Source organism: Debaryomyces fabryi (assembly GCF_001447935.2).
Source record: "Debaryomyces fabryi strain CBS 789 chromosome Unknown contig00075, whole genome shotgun sequence".
In the NCBI taxonomy this organism is placed as follows: domain Eukaryota; kingdom Fungi; phylum Ascomycota; class Pichiomycetes; order Serinales; family Debaryomycetaceae; genus Debaryomyces; species Debaryomyces fabryi.
This window is the reverse complement of record NW_015385501.1, coordinates 1-18219: the sequence shown is the minus strand read 5'-3', so window position 1 is coordinate 18219 and position 18219 is coordinate 1. Positions and strand designations below refer to the sequence as shown.

Here is an 18219-nt window from a genome sequence, read left to right as displayed (position 1 = left end):
ACTAGATAAACTAATTTTTCATATTTCGCAGGATTATTTATTGGAACTTACATTAGTGGTGGTTCTTGTTAAACGACTGTTTATATAAACAATATGGTAAACTATATAGTTTGTCTAGCCCATTTTTGTGAGCTACATGGGCCTTCTACAATAATATGCACACAGATGACCACTTTACAAGATAAATCTGATCATTTATTACGAGATACTTCAAAGTTGCATTCGTGTGCTTCATGCAAGCTTATCCTTCCAGATGATGCAGTGAACTTAGTCACAACCATGGATAATAAGGATGAATCCAGTACCTCAGATGTGTATATATCTACACATTATCCATCGTCGCAACAGCGATATACATCGTTAACCAAACTAATTATGAAGTCATTATCGGTAGAAACAACAACCGATCTTTCAAAGCCAATATTTTACGGAGACGTGATTAATGGTTATTGCATAAGTAAAATATTTAAGGTTAAAGATGTGAGTTCCCGTGGGTCAGAAAGAAAATATTCGCTCATGGTAATAGCTGATTCTGAAATAAACTTACTACAAAATTGGGATATAGTAGCGACGTATTTAAGCGAGATAATTTCCTTAATACAAGCCCAAGTTGAAATCGTCATTAAAGATGCAATTATGAAAAAGGAAGCTAGTAACACCAATGGTGCCATGTTCGATAATGAAAGGTACTTGCGGAGATCATTAATCAGGCCAAAATCGTTAGTTGAATTAACAGATGATGACCAAATATTTGTCAAATTTCATTTGTGGGCAATTGAATTGTTGAAGGATATAACTGTATAAACATGATCTTAGTCGAACCTCTATTATTTGATTGCAACCTGATGTTGTCACAGATAAATTACAAACTCAACGTTAATGTGAGGTTAACCTAGAGAAAAATACCTTACAAATTGACATTAGTCTTCAAAATAAAACTGAGATTATGAATAGCACACAACAGCCTACTCTAGAACTATTCTAATTAATAGTGGTATGGTAATCCTGGGTTAAAACTTTGAACAGAACTGATTGAGTTCAATGTGGGGTGATAAATTGCTTGGCCCCAAAAAGAGTTTTGCAAAAAACAAGCATCGATTACAAAAAACAAACATAAAGAAGAAGTGTCATTCAACATCATAAATATACCACTTCAGAAAAATTACCCAGAAATTCAGAAAAATCTGAATCTTACAAATTGAATTAACAAATGCATAATATGTGCCTGGAACTCAATTGACCTGTATGAGCGTTTAACTCGTCTCTGAAAAGAACTTATCCCAATTTTAGTTCTCGAACTTCATGAATAGTACATACCAAAGAAACAAAAGGAACAACACAACAACACAACAACATCTATGTGGATCTTAGAGACGTCTCTATATATGTCTGATGATTTGAGGTATTTACACGACTTATTTTATTATTCCAATATGCATTGACCTAGTTCTCTTGGATTGCAAGTATACTCTGTTCTATTGTAAACCCAAATATGAATTTTGATAGACGAACCGTTCTATTAAATCACGGGCCATATGATGATATAGAAATAATATGTTGGATTTATTAAAAGTGCTGACAACTGTATATAGTTTATCATTATTGCCATATTTAATCAGTTCTATAATGTTAATTGTTGCATATTTCAGTAAATGCAAGCTAATGAGAGTGGTTACAGTTGTTTATGTTTGTCATTTAATACTATGCGTACTTTCTGGATATTTTCCGAGATTTTTTTGGTATCAACCAGAGGTTTTACTGATTATAAATGCATATAATATCGATTCGTCTACAGCTCCGTTGCTTGAGATATTGACTAAGTCATATATACCCAATGGCTCTATTGCGTATAGGGATGAAGAAGATAGAAGGTCAATATGCTTGTCTAAAAATGGATATTTTGGTTTCGATAATGAATATGATCCACGATTATTACCGGCTCTTTGGTTTTCTTATCTCTCACGTATGCTAAGGCAAGAATCTTTCGAGAGTGTTGATGAATTAAGGATCCCTTTTAGTTGGGACTCGCTTCTAGATTTGCAGACTAGACTTTATCTCCAACACAAGCCGTTCCGAAATCTAGATTGCAGTAAATTTTACGATTTTCATGGGCTCAATGGGACCGAATTTTTGGAGAGTTGCCAGGATTTACCAAACCGTGAAGGTATAGGAGGCATTCAGTTTAAAATATTTCAACCTGTAGAAGCCTCGATGTCTGAAGAAGTAAGGAAAATCATTGGATCTTCATACTTAATGCACTCTGCACCTCCTCCAGAGAAGCTCTTTCTACTAGGGGTAGGACCAAATAGAAGTGGACTTATAGTTCCAACATACTCATTGAGAGAAGATTATAGAAAGAGTGATTTGTTTTATTTTATAAGAAACCAAACAATCTGTTTAACTGGCATAACTGGTCAGAGTATAAGTATACACGAAGAAGTAGACAAACTTATGGAGTTGTTATCTTTACGAATTGCCAATCTTTCGTATGTTGCAGATGAAGAACTAACTGGTGATATGTTTCGACTTGTTATATCTGGTGAAAATAACTCTAATCGTTTAACAAAGGATGATTTTTTTTTGGGTGAAGTTAATAGCTTTCTCAAGGAAAAGTTGATAGGATCTTTGAACAGCACGTTGGATCACAATTTTTATGAAAAGATTTTATCACAGATCGATATAGTTAATTCGACCCGAAATAAATATTTCCATGAGGCAACGGTTGTTGGACAAACAGACAATCATTATGATTGGCGATTTTTCAAGCAACTACATTATTCCAATTATGAAAGAAAAGCGATATTACATCGATTAAGTCGAGCATGGCTACGGTTTTCTAACACATTAGGTATTAAAACTTGGATTGCCCATGGTTCTTTGTTGGGGTGGTATTGGAATGGTATGAGTTTGCCGTGGGATCAAGATTTGGACGTCCAAATAACTATGGAATCGTTGATAAAAATAGCAAAATACTATAATCAGTCTTTGGTATTAGACCTAACCGATCAAGAATTCAACTTGAATCTAGGTGTTGGCTCCTATTTAGTGGATGTTAGTCCGGCATTATTTGATAGACAGAAAGGCAGCGGTGAAAATACGATAGACGCAAGATTCATTGATACAGAAACAGGCTTCTATGTTGATATCACAGCGATAGCTTTCACAAATACTGTGAATGATATCTCAATAAATGATAAGTCATTTTCTGAGTTGAATCAAGTCTTGGACAATGATTTTGTTATGAAAGATAACTCTCATACTATTCTGAAAGAGGACCTTTATAAGGACTTATCTATCAGAAAAACAGAGCTTTGGAATGCTCAGAATGTTTTTAACTGTAAGGATAACCATTTCTATACGCTCGAAGATTTGAACCCCTTAATTCCTACACTATTCGAAGGATCTATCGCTTATGTACCGAGAGGATTTAAGCAAATATTGCAAAGAGAATATAATCGTGGTTTGCTCTACTATCATTATGCGAATCATGTTTTCAGGCCGGTGTTAGATTTATGGGTACCACGGTATATATGCAAAGATGATTATATTGGAAACAAGTGCTTTGATACAGAAACTCTATTAGAAATGGAGTATACTAAACCCTTAACTAAAATACATAGGAGAGAAATGCTGAACCAAAATCGTGAATCGTATAATATAAATGATGAGCTAGCACCTTTTAGATTGGATCCTTGGATTATCAAAAGGGCAGATAAAATTAAGCGGTGCCTAGATACTCGATGAGAATATCCTTTCAACAAATATTTATAGAATTAATAGTTATGCAAAATGACCACGAGTGCTCTGGTCTATTTAATATTATCCAACAGTTTTACCTGTAAGTTTTCGTTTATCTTTCTTGCTTCTCTACCACCTTCTGAAATATCTGTTCCAAACCTCGAGATGGGCCATATTACCCCAATCACCTTCCCTATGACCAATGCCTGGCTTATTGGGCCAAAATTATTAGAATCCACGGAATGAAATGTGTTGTCGCCTTCGACCCACAAGTGATTTCTGGGTATTGTGGCCTGTGGTCTTGGATATGGAGGCGTCTTGGTCGCAATCACATCACCTTGTACGCCAACCACTCTCTTAGTTAGCAACTTTTCAGGATCTTGTGGTGATCTAAACATAATCACATCACCTCTCTTCAACGAATTAGGCTTTTTCAAGTTAAACTTTTGAACCAACGCAACATCATCAGTCATGGTTTCCGTACCTGGGTTGAATGTTGGAGTCATGGACATACCTGTAATTTGGCATGGTTGATATACATGGTTCGAAAATGTATACAAAACTGGAAACCATGTCAATGTTATCAACGTAGTCCTAATACTATGCGGTAATTTTGAGAAATACGCCATCCGTTTGAGTTGAATATCTCTTCTATATCATAGATAATACAAGTTTATTAATTCTGCCATATTTGTGCGTGTCAATACTGACTGAAAATTATCGCTTGGTCTGCTGCAACCTTTACCATATGATTGTTGAATTATTGTTCTTCTTCTTGTGAATTATATATATCCTTAATATTTATAATATATAATCTGTTTCAGTATGTCTTCAGGTCAAAGTGGTCTTCTTGATCAAATACTTCTCGAAGACATTGCTCGCCATTGTCCACAACAGTTCTTAGCATTTCATCAATGCATGTCAAAACCTTCACCAGATGCAAATCAATGTGCTTTAGAACAATATAATTTAGCAGGATGTATTAAGAAGGACGTTCCAGCTTTCCAGAAGATCCAAGGAGTTTGTTCTGGGAAATTGCAAGCATACGAGGCGTGTTTGAAGATGAATGGCAGTGATCAAAAGAAGTGCTCACAAGATTTGCAAAGCTTAAGAGATTGTGCATTTGGCTCTTTAGATAAATAGATGGCCGTATGGTATCAATTGCGGGTTTGTTTTTAGAGGCAGAGATAGAAATAGACACTGGATAGGGTTGCTCCAGTTTATATATCGGTACACAACACATGGACTCTATTTACATCATTATTTGTAGAGAGCCAAATACAAAACTATATCGTGAAATTATCTATGTAGACTATTGATTTTTATACTTTGAAGGCACGTTTTGAATTCTGATGTCCGATAAGTAGTTGTCAGTGAACTTTCTGATATCGGGGGCAGCATTATGGGATTCCTCGATCTCGTGTTCGTGATGCAACAATTCGTGCTCTATGTCTTCTTTATGTTTGATTAACACTTCGGGATCTTGATTGGCATGGTACTTGTTCCAATGATGCTCTTCGTATTCTGTTTCAAAATCCAAATGATGGCCCTGGCCATATCCAAAATCCGGCAACTCTCCCTTCTTTGAAAACTGTCTCCATTCATCCAACGAAATCTGTTTGTCTCCGTTAGTATCGATCAATTCAAGGATAGAATTTACCACATGATCTTTGGCCTCTTGTGTTATTGACTCTTGTTGGTGTGAATGTTCACCCATACCTGATCCGTCACCTACAACTGACTCTCTCAACAATCCATACAAGTTCAATATATCATCCCTAGACCAAGTCCCCTTATTTTTCAAATCATGAATCTTGAAGAACGCCTCGGCATCGTACTGATCCATTTGATGTTCTTCAATCATATGCCAGTTTTGCCAGCTCAACCCATCAGGCTTTTTATTATTTTGATTATGATCTCCATGACCTGCTACCTGAGTAACCAAGTATGCCAATAAATAACACGATATCTTCATAATTGATCTATATCTTTTCGATTAAATGATCAACTATTAGAAACTACTGTTGACTATAAGGCCGATCATATTCACTTTAAAGCACGTGATTTTATTCAATGTATTAAAAGGTTCCTATTATGACCACGTTTGAATTTAGTTTACAGTAGTATATACATCTATTGTATTATGAGTGATGGTACAGGGTCTGTTAACCCCAATTTACGTGTTAAATGTGCTGAATCGAGAGTTGGAAGGGAAAATCAGAGATATAATCCAGAAACTAGCGCAAGAATAGTTGCAGGATGTATTTGCATGAATGATACCAAAGATAAGGTCATAATGATTCTGTCTACTTCTCATAAGAACAGATGGGTATTTCCTAAAGGAGGAGTTGAGCTCGATGAAGGGGATGATTTTGTTGTTAGTGCTGTCAGAGAAACCTGGGAGGAGGCCGGTTGTGAAGGAAAGATATTGAATAAGCTACCCGTTGCATTGGATTCAAGAGGTAAGAAGGCACCAGTTTTGGAGAAGGGGAAAGACTTTGATCCAAAAGGGGTTATACCCAAGTCGGAATTCCATTTTTATGAAATGGTTGTTGATCAATTAAGTTCCAAATGGCCAGAACTGGATAAAAGACAGAGAAGATGGTGTACATATTCGGAAGCGAAACATGAATTATTGAAAGCAAAACGGCCAGAATTGGTTGAAGCTTTAGACAGCTCCTGTGTTATCAAGGATGCCGAGGGAATCGCTGGTGTCGACGAATATTAATATTGTATTATATGTATGTTTATGTACTTGTGTGTTTATATACTTATTTGAATAAACCACCCATCAAGTTTGCCAACATATTTTGACCACCCTGAGGATTGCCTAAGCTTAAACCAAAGTATAATCTGCCTAAATATTCAACTGGTCCTAAAGACTCGAACTTCACTAATAGGTTCTTATATTCGTCGTACAACTTCATAAATTTCTGACCTGCATTCTCTTTGGTAAGAGTAATGGATAATAATTGTAAAAAGTTGACAAATTGATAATTAGGATCTTGGTAATAGTAAATTTTTGATTCGCTTTCTTCGATAACTTCGTAGTCTTTATGGTTGACTATGAGCTTAGACATAAACTTATTAATGGATTCTTGCACAAACTTAACGTTTTTCAAGTACGAATAATTAATAACTGCTCTGCTCATAAAAATACCTGGATCCACGTCATTCTTGGACTCTTCGAACCATTGGTAAAGAAAATCGATATAAACCGGCAAGGATTCGTGTGTACCTAATATTAAATGAGATTCTGCGTATGCAAATAACTTCTGCCTGTCATCTTCAGTAAGGTTGTTTGATTCATCCTTGACACTATTCAAAAACTTAGTTCCGAAAGTATGATGCAAATCACAATCGCCAAACTTCAGTTTATCAGTTTGAGACCAACTAATACTATTTTTTGCTAAGTCCGGTAAACTTGGGTCTGTGTCTGGTAACAAGCTAATTAATTCAATTAATTTCAATTTGTAGTCCTTATTATTTCCTTCGTTGGTACATTTGATATCACTCTCTTCATACACGTTAATCAAATAACTTATCAAATCACTGGCTGATGCATATTCTTTATTTGATGATAAAATAGACGACCCTTGGTATAATAAATCAATTGCCTCACTATATTGATTCGACTTGACATATCTATTGGTAATTGTTCTCAAAGTTTGATGTGCTTCATAGTAGGCACCACTTTCTATTTTCGATTTGAAACGAAGAATAGTTCTTTGTAATTTAGCGTCACTCATATCCTAGTAGTCTCCTTTGTTTCGAATTGTATACAATCGTATCAATAGAAACCTATTTGGTGTTCTAAAAAATCTCGAAAACTCAGTTGTGCATAAAACACAATTTATGTTACGGGCATTTTGCATCTATATTTCCATTAAGGTACGATCCAACAGCATAGTAAAATGTTCTGATCTTCATACTACAGTGTATTACATACTGAAATTTCTAATCCTAGATTACTCCCATATTTGGGTGTTTTTTTTTTTCAAGATCTTCGTCAATGATTTGAAAAAACTTCTGAAGACCGATTGCATTAAAGATCAAACTTTGATAAATTTTGAAGAGCATAAGGTAATGAATTATTATTGAATTAGAGTTATTGGTGACTACCTTCAAATATTGTTAGTTGCATTTTTAATATATTTGATGCTTTTATACTCCGAATATACTTGAACTTCGAGCAGCCTAATACTTTTAGGCCGTAATCTTCGCATGCTTCGTAGAAACTTGTATTGGAGTTTCCATCCATTAATAATAGTGTAACAGCTGTTGTTAATATTGGTAATGATAATAATAATATACATGTGAAGAATATAATAGAAATATAGAAGTGAAAGAACATTTGGTGTTTCTACAAAAGAAAAGAATTTCGGAAATTAGTTTTTAAATGTTACCATATTTGCAAAAATACTACTTGATTCGGAATACAATTTTTTCAGCATGTATTTCCCCGTTAGCAAACAACTCCAACGCAGTGTTAACACTTGGAAGACCCGGCTCCAAAACTCTTAAATTGGTGGTTATAAGTTGATCAAAGTGCTTGGGCAAAACATCGAACCAAAAGGTTCTGAAATGGTCAAGTAACTCAGGTGTGGTCTTGATTGGGTCCCCATTTTGAAATTGGGAATCACATATTGCTAGGTGAACAAACACCCTCTTAAACTCAACATTTCGACTAGGGTCTAATTTCAAAGCAGTAGAAGAAACTAAATACACATTATCAATAATTGCATTATTGACTGTAGCATCGTAAACCCCTTGAAACGTAGGAACGCTTCCTACTGAATCCAATCCATATTTAATGTTATTGTCGTAGCTTTTGATTTTTTGAATAACATCCTGATCGTGATAGTCAAAAACGGCATCAGCGCCCAAATTAGTCAAGAAATCCTTATTGCCAGGTGAAGCAGTCGTAATAACTTTCAAGCCGTAGATTTTTTTAGCTAATTGAATTGCAATGGTTCCAACAGTTGTTGCACCTCCCCATATCAATATGGTTTCATCAGAATAATCACGATTGGCTTCAAGCCCTAATTCATGACAAAATGAAACTGCTGCAGTAGCAAGCGAAAAGTTCTGCGAAGCTGCACTTTCAAAAGAATCAACTGGACCTGCTTCATACGGTCCAGGCTTCAATGCATTGGTTTTGAAAGATGCCTTATCGTGCTTTATAACAGCAGTTTCAGTAACAGAAACGAATTCACTAAATGCACCTTCAACTCCATACCATTCTCCTGCGACAAATGCGGAGACGTAATCTCCCACTTGAACTTGTGAAACTTTACTACCAACTTCATCAACAATCCCACTTAATTCACATCCCACGATATTTCCATCCTTAGGAACCTTATTTGCAAGCAATAAGTAATCAATCTGATTAACAGCTATTGCAACCGTTTTTATCAAGATACTTGAATCTGAGACCTTTGGCTTGGGTACTTCCACAATTCTAGTGGAATATGGACCATCACTAACCTTATTAGCTACAGCAGCTTTTATCGAAGACATGATATTGCTATTTATTAAACCTCAGCAAGTTGAAAGTGTTTGGAACTGTGTCCTTATATACTTATGAAATATTAATGCTCTATGGTATATTGGCACATGACTTTTCCGGATTAATCGGACTACAGACAACAATTCTAGGCTTCAACTGCAAGAAGAAGTAATACCTTGCAATTAAACTCTTGAAAAAGAGAGTTTAAAGGTAAATGAAATGACCAATGGTAATTATATGCCAAGACTTATTTTCATGGTTGTTCAAAAGCACAAGAATTTAATTTAAGTGTTATTGAATTTATAATCAGAGACTTGGGTGCAAAAATGTTCGACAAGAAGCAATACATATAATGCCGACATATAGACATATTTTATATTGCAATACATCTTATCTATAGAAAACTTGAAAATCTCTCCAAAGATAAGTATTAATTTACAGATTTATGCCTAACTCTAGCCTAATGTTTCTCATTGTCTTCAATGCATCTTTTGAATGGAGCCACCTTTGATGGATAGCTCCCTGAGATCCATAATGAGAACCAACTGTTTTAGTATGTAAATATCCACTCAATTCATCATGCATAACAATAAATAATGGTTTATCGTTTCTGAAGCTTGAATTACCTTCCTGAAAGGCCTTGATCCAAGTGTTAAGTTTTAGGGATGAGATGTTATCAACGACAAGCAACCGTAAAGTGGGAAAATGGAAATTATATATAGTTTTATGAAGAGCCGAATTAACCACGCTCGAATTGAATATCAACGAGAAATCTACTTTTTCTAGTTCTATAGATTTCAATGATTTCCTGAATTTATCAAGAAGTTTGTACATGATAAGGCCAAATACGACTAGGTCCTTTTTTCTTTTGAAGTTATATTTTTCATACTTCGAAACAACTTGGGTTGAGAAGTATTCCCTGTATGTAATTATAGGCTTTCCCTTTACAAGGTAGAAATTGCTATGAATCCTTGTTTGCATTATTGGGTTATCAGAATACACTTGAAAGTTTTCGAGTGCCGTATTAGTATTCTTGCTCTCTATGGCTTGGAGGATAGAATTAAGTTCCTGGTAATTATTAAAGCAAGGTTCTTTATAGTCAATAAACAACGAAAGTGACTTAAGGCTTTCAGGCAAGAAACAAAAATAGAGCAATAATTTGATATGTCGTCCTCGTATATTGAGGGTATGTAGAATCCGGAACTGAGGCAAATACAAATGTAATAGCAGGTCAAACTTAGTTAACTTAAATGGTTCAGCAAATTCAGAAGCTGGCACTCCTTCTTGTTGTTTATATTTCTTATAAAACAAACTGGAAGACGTAACTATGTTTAATGCCCTTGTATTGTCCCTAATTGACCTTTGAGACCCAATATACTTCATGCATTTCGAGCCATGCTTAAAACTTTTCTTCAAATTAAAGAAATTGAATAAACTAACACTGTCATCTTTAAGAATCAATGGCCGTATTGTATACACCATATATATATAGTTCTCATATAGCTCCTTGCATGTATAGAGCATGTTTAACAAATCGGTATTGGTTTCACTGGCTTGGTCGCAGTCTTGGCTTTTTGTACAAACAAAATAAAAGACCCTTCTAATAACCCCCATTGGAAGGTCTAGAAATTTCATTTTCTTTCTTAGGTTCCTGTTTGTATTGTATATGATCTGGTGCAATTTAATTCGGTAAAAATTAAAGATATATGGTATGTCAACAATTTGCAGCTATTCAAATTTGCCCCGAATGAGCTTTTCTTTAAATTTTTTTCACTTCTTACTTTCAATTACTAACAATCAAAATATTTCTGTATCTAAATTTCAAATTACAACGTTATCCTTTCTATCGTTGAATCAGGCCTCGTTTGTGGTCATTATAGGTTTATAAAATCATATAATTGATGTGCGGCGGAAATACTTCTGCCACTTTCTTACGGGTCACAAAAATGTTCCTGGAGTAAACCGGAATCAACCGATTTTTAACCAACCAATATACTCATATATAGATATTACATTCCTTCAAGTACAACGAAATATAGTTATTAAAGACATAATGAGACCAGCTGCTAGATTATTACAACGTGTTCCCCTTATCAAATTCGTTGGTGGTCCACACCCAGCTCCAAGTAAGTAAATTTGGTTCTAAATTTCAGCAATGAGGATATTGAGAATTGATGAAATGACTCCAATGAAACCTTTGAAGGCCATCCATACGTCGAATTCGCAATGAGAGAGTAATACTAACGCCTTTTTCTAGAGAATATCTCACATGCTGCTAAACCACATCCATGTGCACCAGATGGAGCATTACCAGGAAGTGTCGGCTCGTCTTCGCAATCATCGTACTTCAACAGTAATCCTATAGAACCAAAAGATGGTGAAGCTTTCTCCAGAGCCGAATTGCCTGCAAGATTCAGATATAAGGGTCCTAGTGAAGCCGAAATTGAAAATATTACCAGTGGTGGTGCTGCGCTCATTTTTTAATTTGTCAGACCAGTACATGTTGAGTGAGTCCATGGTCGACCTACATGGTGGTTGATGGCTATTAGGGTCAAAAAGACCCTAGCTAGTACTAATTGAGACTGCTATTTTTTCACGTTTGATCAGGTTTGTCATTATTGAATCGACATTAAAATTCCATCTAAATTTGTATTTCTTGTATGCATATATATTCCAATATCATTATATTTATCCCATGAGTGTTCTTAATGTATAGTAGCCTTCGTATTGCAAGAAACTAGCCGTAAGGTTCAATGTGGTGAAGGTTTCCTATCACCGGTGTATGGATCTTCTTCATTTCATAGTAGATGTTTATGTAATCAACAAAAAACCTGAACACGATTTTGTTTGCCACTCCATCTAAAGAACAGTACTACTATCAATATTTTTACCAATTGATACGTATTACTGTCCATTGAAGTGTTTTATTTGCATAGAATTGTTTCTTCTTCTGGGTCTGTATAAATAAACATTAAAAACGCATAAATAAAATGAACCACGATCCTTTCAGCTGGGGAAGACCTCGTAACGAAGTCTACGGACAATATAATCATCAAATAGCTAATGCAACCATCAATAATGATGCTGATAGCGGCAACTTAACAAATTTTCCTAAAATGAATACTCAGCAACCCATAATCACCGGTACGTCAGTAGTGTCGTTAAAATTCAAAGATGGAATAATTATGGCCGCAGATAACTTAGGGTCGTACGGATCGTTACTCAGATTCACCAATATGGAAAGATTGCTTAGAGTGGGAAAAGAAACAATTGTTGGTATTTCCGGAGATATCTCTGATATGCAACAACTTGAGAGATTGTTAGAAGAATTAGAGACTACAGAAGAAGTTTATGATAACGATGGAGGACACAATTTGAGAGCACCACATGTTCACGAGTACTTATCTAAAGTTTTATATAATAGAAGATCGAAAATGAATCCATTGTGGAATGCTCTTGTTGTTGGAGGATTTAACGATGATGGCACTCCATTTTTAAAATATGTTGACTTGTTGGGAGTTACCTATGGTTCATCTGCGATATCCACTGGGTTTGGATCGCATTTAGCAGTCCCATTATTAAGACAGTTAGTTCCAAAGGATCCTGATTATGAAAACGTCACAGAAGAACAAGCCAGAGATGCAATCTTGAATTGTATGAGAGTTTTATTCTATAGAGATGCTAGGTCTTTAGATAAGTTTTCATTAGTTACTATAAAGAAGGGAGAGGAATTAAAGTTCGAGAAGAACTTGAAATGTGATAACCAAAGCTGGAAGTTTGCTCAAGATATCAGAGGATACGGTAGTGCTCAACTTTAATGCCGTCTTTGATCTGTTTAACACTCATATTTAAGTTATTACCACCGTTACAAATATAAGTAATAATTGTCACATCAATTGTAGTATATCAATATGTATATACTGTAAAAGAACATAAGTCATTTAAGTATAGAACTTTTGACTACCTTTACATCCATCATTTACTCTTTATTGTATAACTTTTACTCTTTATCGACTTTGCGTAGTTTTGCCTACTTAAAAATTAGGTGTACTTTCTATCCCCACAAGTCTCACACAAACTCAGTACTTAATTAATTCTTGTTCACTTGCCAACCTGCCTCCAATTCCCTGTAATTTAGGATATAAACAATCTATCATTTAATTTTTAGAATACTAAAGAACAGAGTGTGATATTTATAGAATTCCTATAGATACAAATCTCTTACCGGTCATCACAGGTTGAGGGTCAGTTTTGTTGCGAGTAGCAACTTCGTCATCAAAATCATATTGACATGAGCTTTGAAATAACATTCTTAGGGGCTTCAGGTGGTCCTATAGAAGGAGTTACATGTTCAATGTTATTAAAACCAAGTAGTGTATCTTATAATGATATTTTATCGAATAATTTACCCAATGAATTGATCTGCATTGATGCTGGCTCTGGTATCGGGCTGCTAAGTGAATTGATATATAATGAACTGCACGATATATCACCGCTATCTAGACAACTGCGAATTTATAATAATATGCTTTCGTTGGAGCAATGCTTTAAGACTAAGATTACCAGGCCGTTTGCAGAGTTGTCTAATTCAATATCTCCCTACGAACAGTCGCAAGAAATATTTAAGCTGATGAACAATTACTTGATATCTCATGCTCATATGGACCATATAGCTGGATTGGTGATAAATTCTGCTAGTTTTTGCCAGGAGTCTCCAAAAAATGTGTATGGCTCCAAGGGCACTATTGATGCTTTGCAAAGGCACATTTTCAATGGATTAGTCTGGCCGAACATGGCCAAATTCAACATGGTTAAACTATCATCACATGAATACTGGCAGACATTTTCTATAAATGACACTTATTCAGTAACTATATTTGATCTTTCGCATGGTAAAATGCTTTCTAATGATGAGAAGACTTCCCAGAGAGCAGAATCGCCCAACTACTTACATAACAGTTATGATGACAATTTTGAAAATTATCACAACTACATTTCGTCTGCATTTTTGGTAACACATGAATTGTCTAATTCAAGTGTGCTAATATTTGGAGATTTCGAATCTGATGCTGTTTCGAGGTTGGGTAAAAATAAACGGATCTGGTGCAAAATTGCACCCATGTTTCTACAACCTGAGAAACAATTGAAGGGAATTATATTAGAGTGTTCGACATGCCAAATAGTTTCTACAAATGAATTATACGGGCATATAATGCCTACACATTTGATTAATGAATTACGAGCTTTGAATGATGAGATTTTAGCGATACTACCTTCTTCCAGCAGGCAAAATGTAACCCCGTTGGCTGGGTTTAATGTTGTGATAAATCATGTTAAGGAAACACCTAATCTGTCTGATCCAAGACGAGAAATACTCCACGAACTTGAAGTTCTTAATGATAAGTATAAATTAGGAATTCATTTTTCTATTGCCCTTAACGGAGCATCGATTGTACTTTAAAGATAAAATATTCATCCAATTATATTGTATTGATTTACGTATCATAATTCTACATGTAATTTTCTTATATATATATTTATTTCTAAACTTTTCAAAGAAAGCTATAAATACTAGATAAATCAGAAATTAGATACAAAGAAAATTTCGAAGTTAATAAAATCTATTTGATAACATTGATTATACCATAGTAGTGAGGACTACTGCGCCCTTTTTTTTTTGTTCATGAGCATTAGCTAACTTGGTATCCGTCAGATGATAAATTAGAATGTAAATCGAACGGCAATGATTCTTCATCCTCATTATTGGACACAATATCAAGAACTTGAACTTTACCTAAGCATGTGTCAGTTTCATTCGCATCTGTCTTATTGATATCGAATTGAAGCTCCATTGGGAACAATGAATCTTCGTCAGGCGAAGGAATAGAAAATTCAAAAGATCCTTGAGGATCATCTAATGAAATTGATTCAATGGAAAATACAACACCGTATTCAGTAATATCATAAGCAATGTTGCCTGATTCATCTTTCAAATTAACATCGGGTGAAGGATATGGTACCAAGATCTTAATATTCTCTAATGAGCCTTGACTTTGATGAGACTCGACATACTCAGATGTTAATTCGTATTCTAAAGTAACATCTGCATTTCCATCATTCGAAGTAACCCAGGCAGTGATAACAATTGGCAATAAACTTGAATCATCATTTTTACCAACGGCTCTCCATCTTAAGACACCTAATGATTGATCGTTCGAAGGGAATGGCTTAGTCTTATCTTTTAATCCAATAACATTCTGTTGCGTGAATAAATTACGGTCAACGTTAGGGTGAGTCTTGTATTGAACACCACTTGATTTATCACCAGTTTTCAATAAAATTTTAGAACTTGCTAATTCTGGATTATTGATTCTTAATTGCAAATCACCTTTAACTTCGGACAGGATAACGGAACCTTCACGAGTTAACTCAGCAGTAACCTTTTCATTAACAGTAATTAGGATACCATTGTTTGGAACCTTTGGAGCTTGTGGAGCTGGTGAAGATGTTTGCGAGGCTGGGAAAGATGCCGGTTGATTTGAAATTTGAGGTTGTGCTTGGGTGGCAGCAGCATGACTAAAACTTGGTTGATTTTGGGTGAGCAAAGGTTGGTTTTGTTCCGCAACTCTGCCAGTTTTCTTTCCCAATTGTAATCCACCTCTAGATGATACAGGCTTTGAGCTTAATGTCGTGTTTGAAACCTGCTCGATGCTTGGTGTTGGTTGGTAAGTCGATTGGTTAGATGAATTGAATTGGTTCTGATAAGACTCATACCCAAAGGACGAATTTATTATTGGCGCCGATGATTGCTCCAAGTTACGACGAGCTAACTCCTTTCTCTGGATTTCTTTTGCGCGTCTCTTTCTTTCTTCTGTAGCCTCTAACTCCTTATTTCTTTCAATGATTTCTTGGATCTTTTCTTCATGAGAATCCATTTCTAAGAATGTTTGAACTTGGGATAAAGTTAAGTTTTCCTTGAACCCCAAGTTGATAATTTCATCGAACGCACTTAAAATTTGAAATGCATTTTCAAAAATCTCTCTCTCGTCAACCAACCTCAACATGTTACTGACAGTCGAAGCAAATAAATGCAATGTGTCGATGTCCTGCAAGATATTCGAGTGCTTGGTTGTAATCAAAACTATGTAAAATTCTTCCAACGGTTGATAAACATATCTAACGTGTTCATCTTCTACCGTGGTATGTTGTGACCCAGAATTCGAAATCAAACTTGGAAAATTTGCCAACAATGCAGTAATTCTATCCTTAGTGACATCTCTGAATTGTCTTGATAAAAGAGCTTTGCCACCACGAGTGCATATTGATGCAGCTAAAACAACCATTCTGTTATTTATTTTAATCTATTAAAAGTTGAAAAATACTATTTTAGTATAAAAATGATTTAGAAATCAGCTCAACGAAATTTTTTCTAGATTAAATTCAATTATTCCACTCCAACAATCTTTCGAAATACAAGTATTTACTTATTTCCTATCAATTGAAGTTGTATTACTCCAAGCTAATTACTTTGACACTGTTTTTTCTATTGGATCCCATTCGATTCGTGTCAACAAAATTTATAAGAGTAGTCGTGCGAGAACCGCTTTTTGGGTCATATTGAACAAGATACCCAATTTAATCCAGTTTAACAAGTGTTTTAACTAAGAGTCCGTTATGGGACATTATGATATCATGCATGTATGCTAAGATGTTAAGAGAGAAGCTTAAACACTTCAAAAATTATTTGACAGAGCTAAAGAAAAAAATAAAAAGAAAGGAATTGACACGGACAGGAATTGAACCTGCAACCCTTCGATCTGGAGTCGAAAGCTCTACCATTGAGCCACCGCATCACCCTTGAAGTAAAGTGAAACACACGAGTATAATTATACATATATTGTGTAAATATATGTACAATATTCAAAGGATAGACATGTCAGTGGTTGCAAAGAACTCTCTGATGGTACGATATTTGTTATTATTTGCAAAGGTGAAGCTTCAATGGTAGGGCAATTGTACTACTATTATGTTTCGTTTATTTCTCTAGTCGAGAAACAGAGAAAGGATATTGCGAATCAAGAAGGTTCTTAGAAAAACCACTAGAACCCTGTTTTATATATAATACTTAAATATACCAAACATCTGTGGTTGCTAATATAATATAATATACTAATGAGCCATGTATGATATTGAGAAGCTTGGGAAGTAATATAGTAAACTTAGTCAACCGATAGGGTCTTGAAGTGAGGAGGGCGGTACAACGCAGAAAACAAATTAAAAGTGAATGGAGAAAGATATATCACCTCTCCATCCCAGTTTTCTTCTTTTCCTTGACCGTTGAAGATATAAAGCAAATTTAAGGGACATTTTTGGTATCTGAGAATCATATTAACAACAAGAAGATTACACTGAGGAATTAACGAACCTAAATTTTACATCATAAAATACTAAATCAGTACATGAAAGAATGAATGAAGCCTTCTGTTTTCCGGTGGCTAATGGAATGATATGATGTTGCTGCTTTTGAGACACACAATATTGAGAAAAGATCTTATTACACGGATGAAACAATTATGATGCAAGTAGCATACCACATTTCTAGCCTTGCAGTAAAAATAGAAATCATAACAGGCTTATACATTCCTATCAGAAGAATAGACATTTGCAATCATTATTTACATATTGGATAGTAAAGAAAGTGGTTTAAATGAACGAGTCAAGTCCATTTAGGTATGCTTTGCTGCAACACCCATTGTACCACGCAATTGAAAAATGTATCGATAGGGGGGTTACAGATACTTATGATTATCGTGACTTTTTCTCTTCTTGGAATAAACCAATGGTGGATAACAAGTTACTTATACATGAATTATTTAGAGTTGACGAAATTAAACTAGATGTGTACATTGAGGAAGGCAATCCTGCTGCGGAATATCTGGATTTTTTAACCTTTATGAGACATGGTGATCAGG

The 18219-nt window shown here is 35.0% G+C and overlaps 13 protein-coding genes across 13 annotated transcripts; 7 read left to right on the top strand and 6 right to left on the bottom strand.

Moving 5' to 3' along the window:
• Positions 1-165: 165 nt before the first annotated feature.
• On the top strand, positions 166-804 carry AC631_03472 (uncharacterized protein; the record flags this gene model as incomplete). Its single annotated transcript, XM_015612301.1, has 1 exon — positions 166-804. One exon carries the CDS (start codon positions 166-168, stop codon positions 802-804), a length of 639 nt encoding a protein of 212 aa, XP_015466863.1.
• A 750-nt stretch (positions 805-1554) lies between these two features.
• On the top strand, positions 1555-3744 carry AC631_03471 (uncharacterized protein; the record flags this gene model as incomplete). The annotated part of the gene is made up of 1 exon (XM_015612300.1): positions 1555-3744. One exon carries the CDS (start codon positions 1555-1557, stop codon positions 3742-3744), a length of 2190 nt encoding a protein of 729 aa, XP_015466862.1.
• Positions 3745-3809: 65 nt separating this feature from the next.
• Positions 3810-4250, bottom strand: IMP2 (endopeptidase catalytic subunit; the record flags this gene model as incomplete). Its single annotated transcript, XM_015612299.1, has 1 exon — positions 3810-4250. One exon carries the CDS (start codon positions 4248-4250, stop codon positions 3810-3812), a length of 441 nt encoding a protein of 146 aa, XP_015466861.1.
• Positions 4251-4563: 313 nt separating this feature from the next.
• AC631_03469 (uncharacterized protein) lies at positions 4564-4881 on the top strand (the record flags this gene model as incomplete). Its single annotated transcript, XM_015612298.1, has 1 exon — positions 4564-4881. One exon carries the CDS (start codon positions 4564-4566, stop codon positions 4879-4881), a length of 318 nt encoding a protein of 105 aa, XP_015466860.1.
• Positions 4882-5050: 169 nt separating this feature from the next.
• AC631_03468 (uncharacterized protein) lies at positions 5051-5713 on the bottom strand (the record flags this gene model as incomplete). Its single annotated transcript, XM_015612297.1, has 1 exon — positions 5051-5713. One exon carries the CDS (start codon positions 5711-5713, stop codon positions 5051-5053), a length of 663 nt encoding a protein of 220 aa, XP_015466859.1.
• A 168-nt stretch (positions 5714-5881) lies between these two features.
• AC631_03467 (polyphosphatase) lies at positions 5882-6466 on the top strand (the record flags this gene model as incomplete). The annotated part of the gene is made up of 1 exon (XM_015612296.1): positions 5882-6466. The coding sequence occupies one exon, from the start codon at positions 5882-5884 to the stop codon at positions 6464-6466; it is 585 nt and encodes a 194-aa protein (XP_015466858.1).
• Positions 6467-6509: 43 nt separating this feature from the next.
• Positions 6510-7487, bottom strand: AC631_03466 (uncharacterized protein; the record flags this gene model as incomplete). The annotated part of the gene is made up of 1 exon (XM_015612295.1): positions 6510-7487. The coding sequence occupies one exon, from the start codon at positions 7485-7487 to the stop codon at positions 6510-6512; it is 978 nt and encodes a 325-aa protein (XP_015466857.1).
• Positions 7488-8160: 673 nt separating this feature from the next.
• Positions 8161-9258, bottom strand: AC631_03465 (zinc-binding alcohol dehydrogenase family protein; the record flags this gene model as incomplete). Its single annotated transcript, XM_015612294.1, has 1 exon — positions 8161-9258. The coding sequence occupies one exon, from the start codon at positions 9256-9258 to the stop codon at positions 8161-8163; it is 1098 nt and encodes a 365-aa protein (XP_015466856.1).
• Positions 9259-9682: 424 nt separating this feature from the next.
• AC631_03464 (uncharacterized protein) lies at positions 9683-10729 on the bottom strand (the record flags this gene model as incomplete). The annotated part of the gene is made up of 1 exon (XM_015612293.1): positions 9683-10729. One exon carries the CDS (start codon positions 10727-10729, stop codon positions 9683-9685), a length of 1047 nt encoding a protein of 348 aa, XP_015466855.1.
• A 571-nt stretch (positions 10730-11300) lies between these two features.
• AC631_03463 (mitochondrial 37S ribosomal protein YMR31) lies at positions 11301-11731 on the top strand (the record flags this gene model as incomplete). The annotated part of the gene is made up of 2 exons (XM_015612292.1): positions 11301-11373; positions 11505-11731. The coding sequence occupies 2 exons, from the start codon at positions 11301-11303 to the stop codon at positions 11729-11731; spliced, it is 300 nt and encodes a 99-aa protein (XP_015466854.1).
• A 506-nt stretch (positions 11732-12237) lies between these two features.
• Positions 12238-13065, top strand: AC631_03462 (proteasome core particle subunit beta 7; the record flags this gene model as incomplete). Its single annotated transcript, XM_015612291.1, has 1 exon — positions 12238-13065. One exon carries the CDS (start codon positions 12238-12240, stop codon positions 13063-13065), a length of 828 nt encoding a protein of 275 aa, XP_015466853.1.
• Positions 13066-13538: 473 nt separating this feature from the next.
• On the top strand, positions 13539-14708 carry PDE1 (3',5'-cyclic-nucleotide phosphodiesterase PDE1; the record flags this gene model as incomplete). Its single annotated transcript, XM_015612290.1, has 1 exon — positions 13539-14708. The coding sequence occupies one exon, from the start codon at positions 13539-13541 to the stop codon at positions 14706-14708; it is 1170 nt and encodes a 389-aa protein (XP_015466852.1).
• A 229-nt stretch (positions 14709-14937) lies between these two features.
• On the bottom strand, positions 14938-16590 carry RET2 (coatomer subunit delta; the record flags this gene model as incomplete). Its single annotated transcript, XM_015612289.1, has 1 exon — positions 14938-16590. One exon carries the CDS (start codon positions 16588-16590, stop codon positions 14938-14940), a length of 1653 nt encoding a protein of 550 aa, XP_015466851.1.
• Between the last annotated feature and the right edge of the window lie 1629 nt (positions 16591-18219).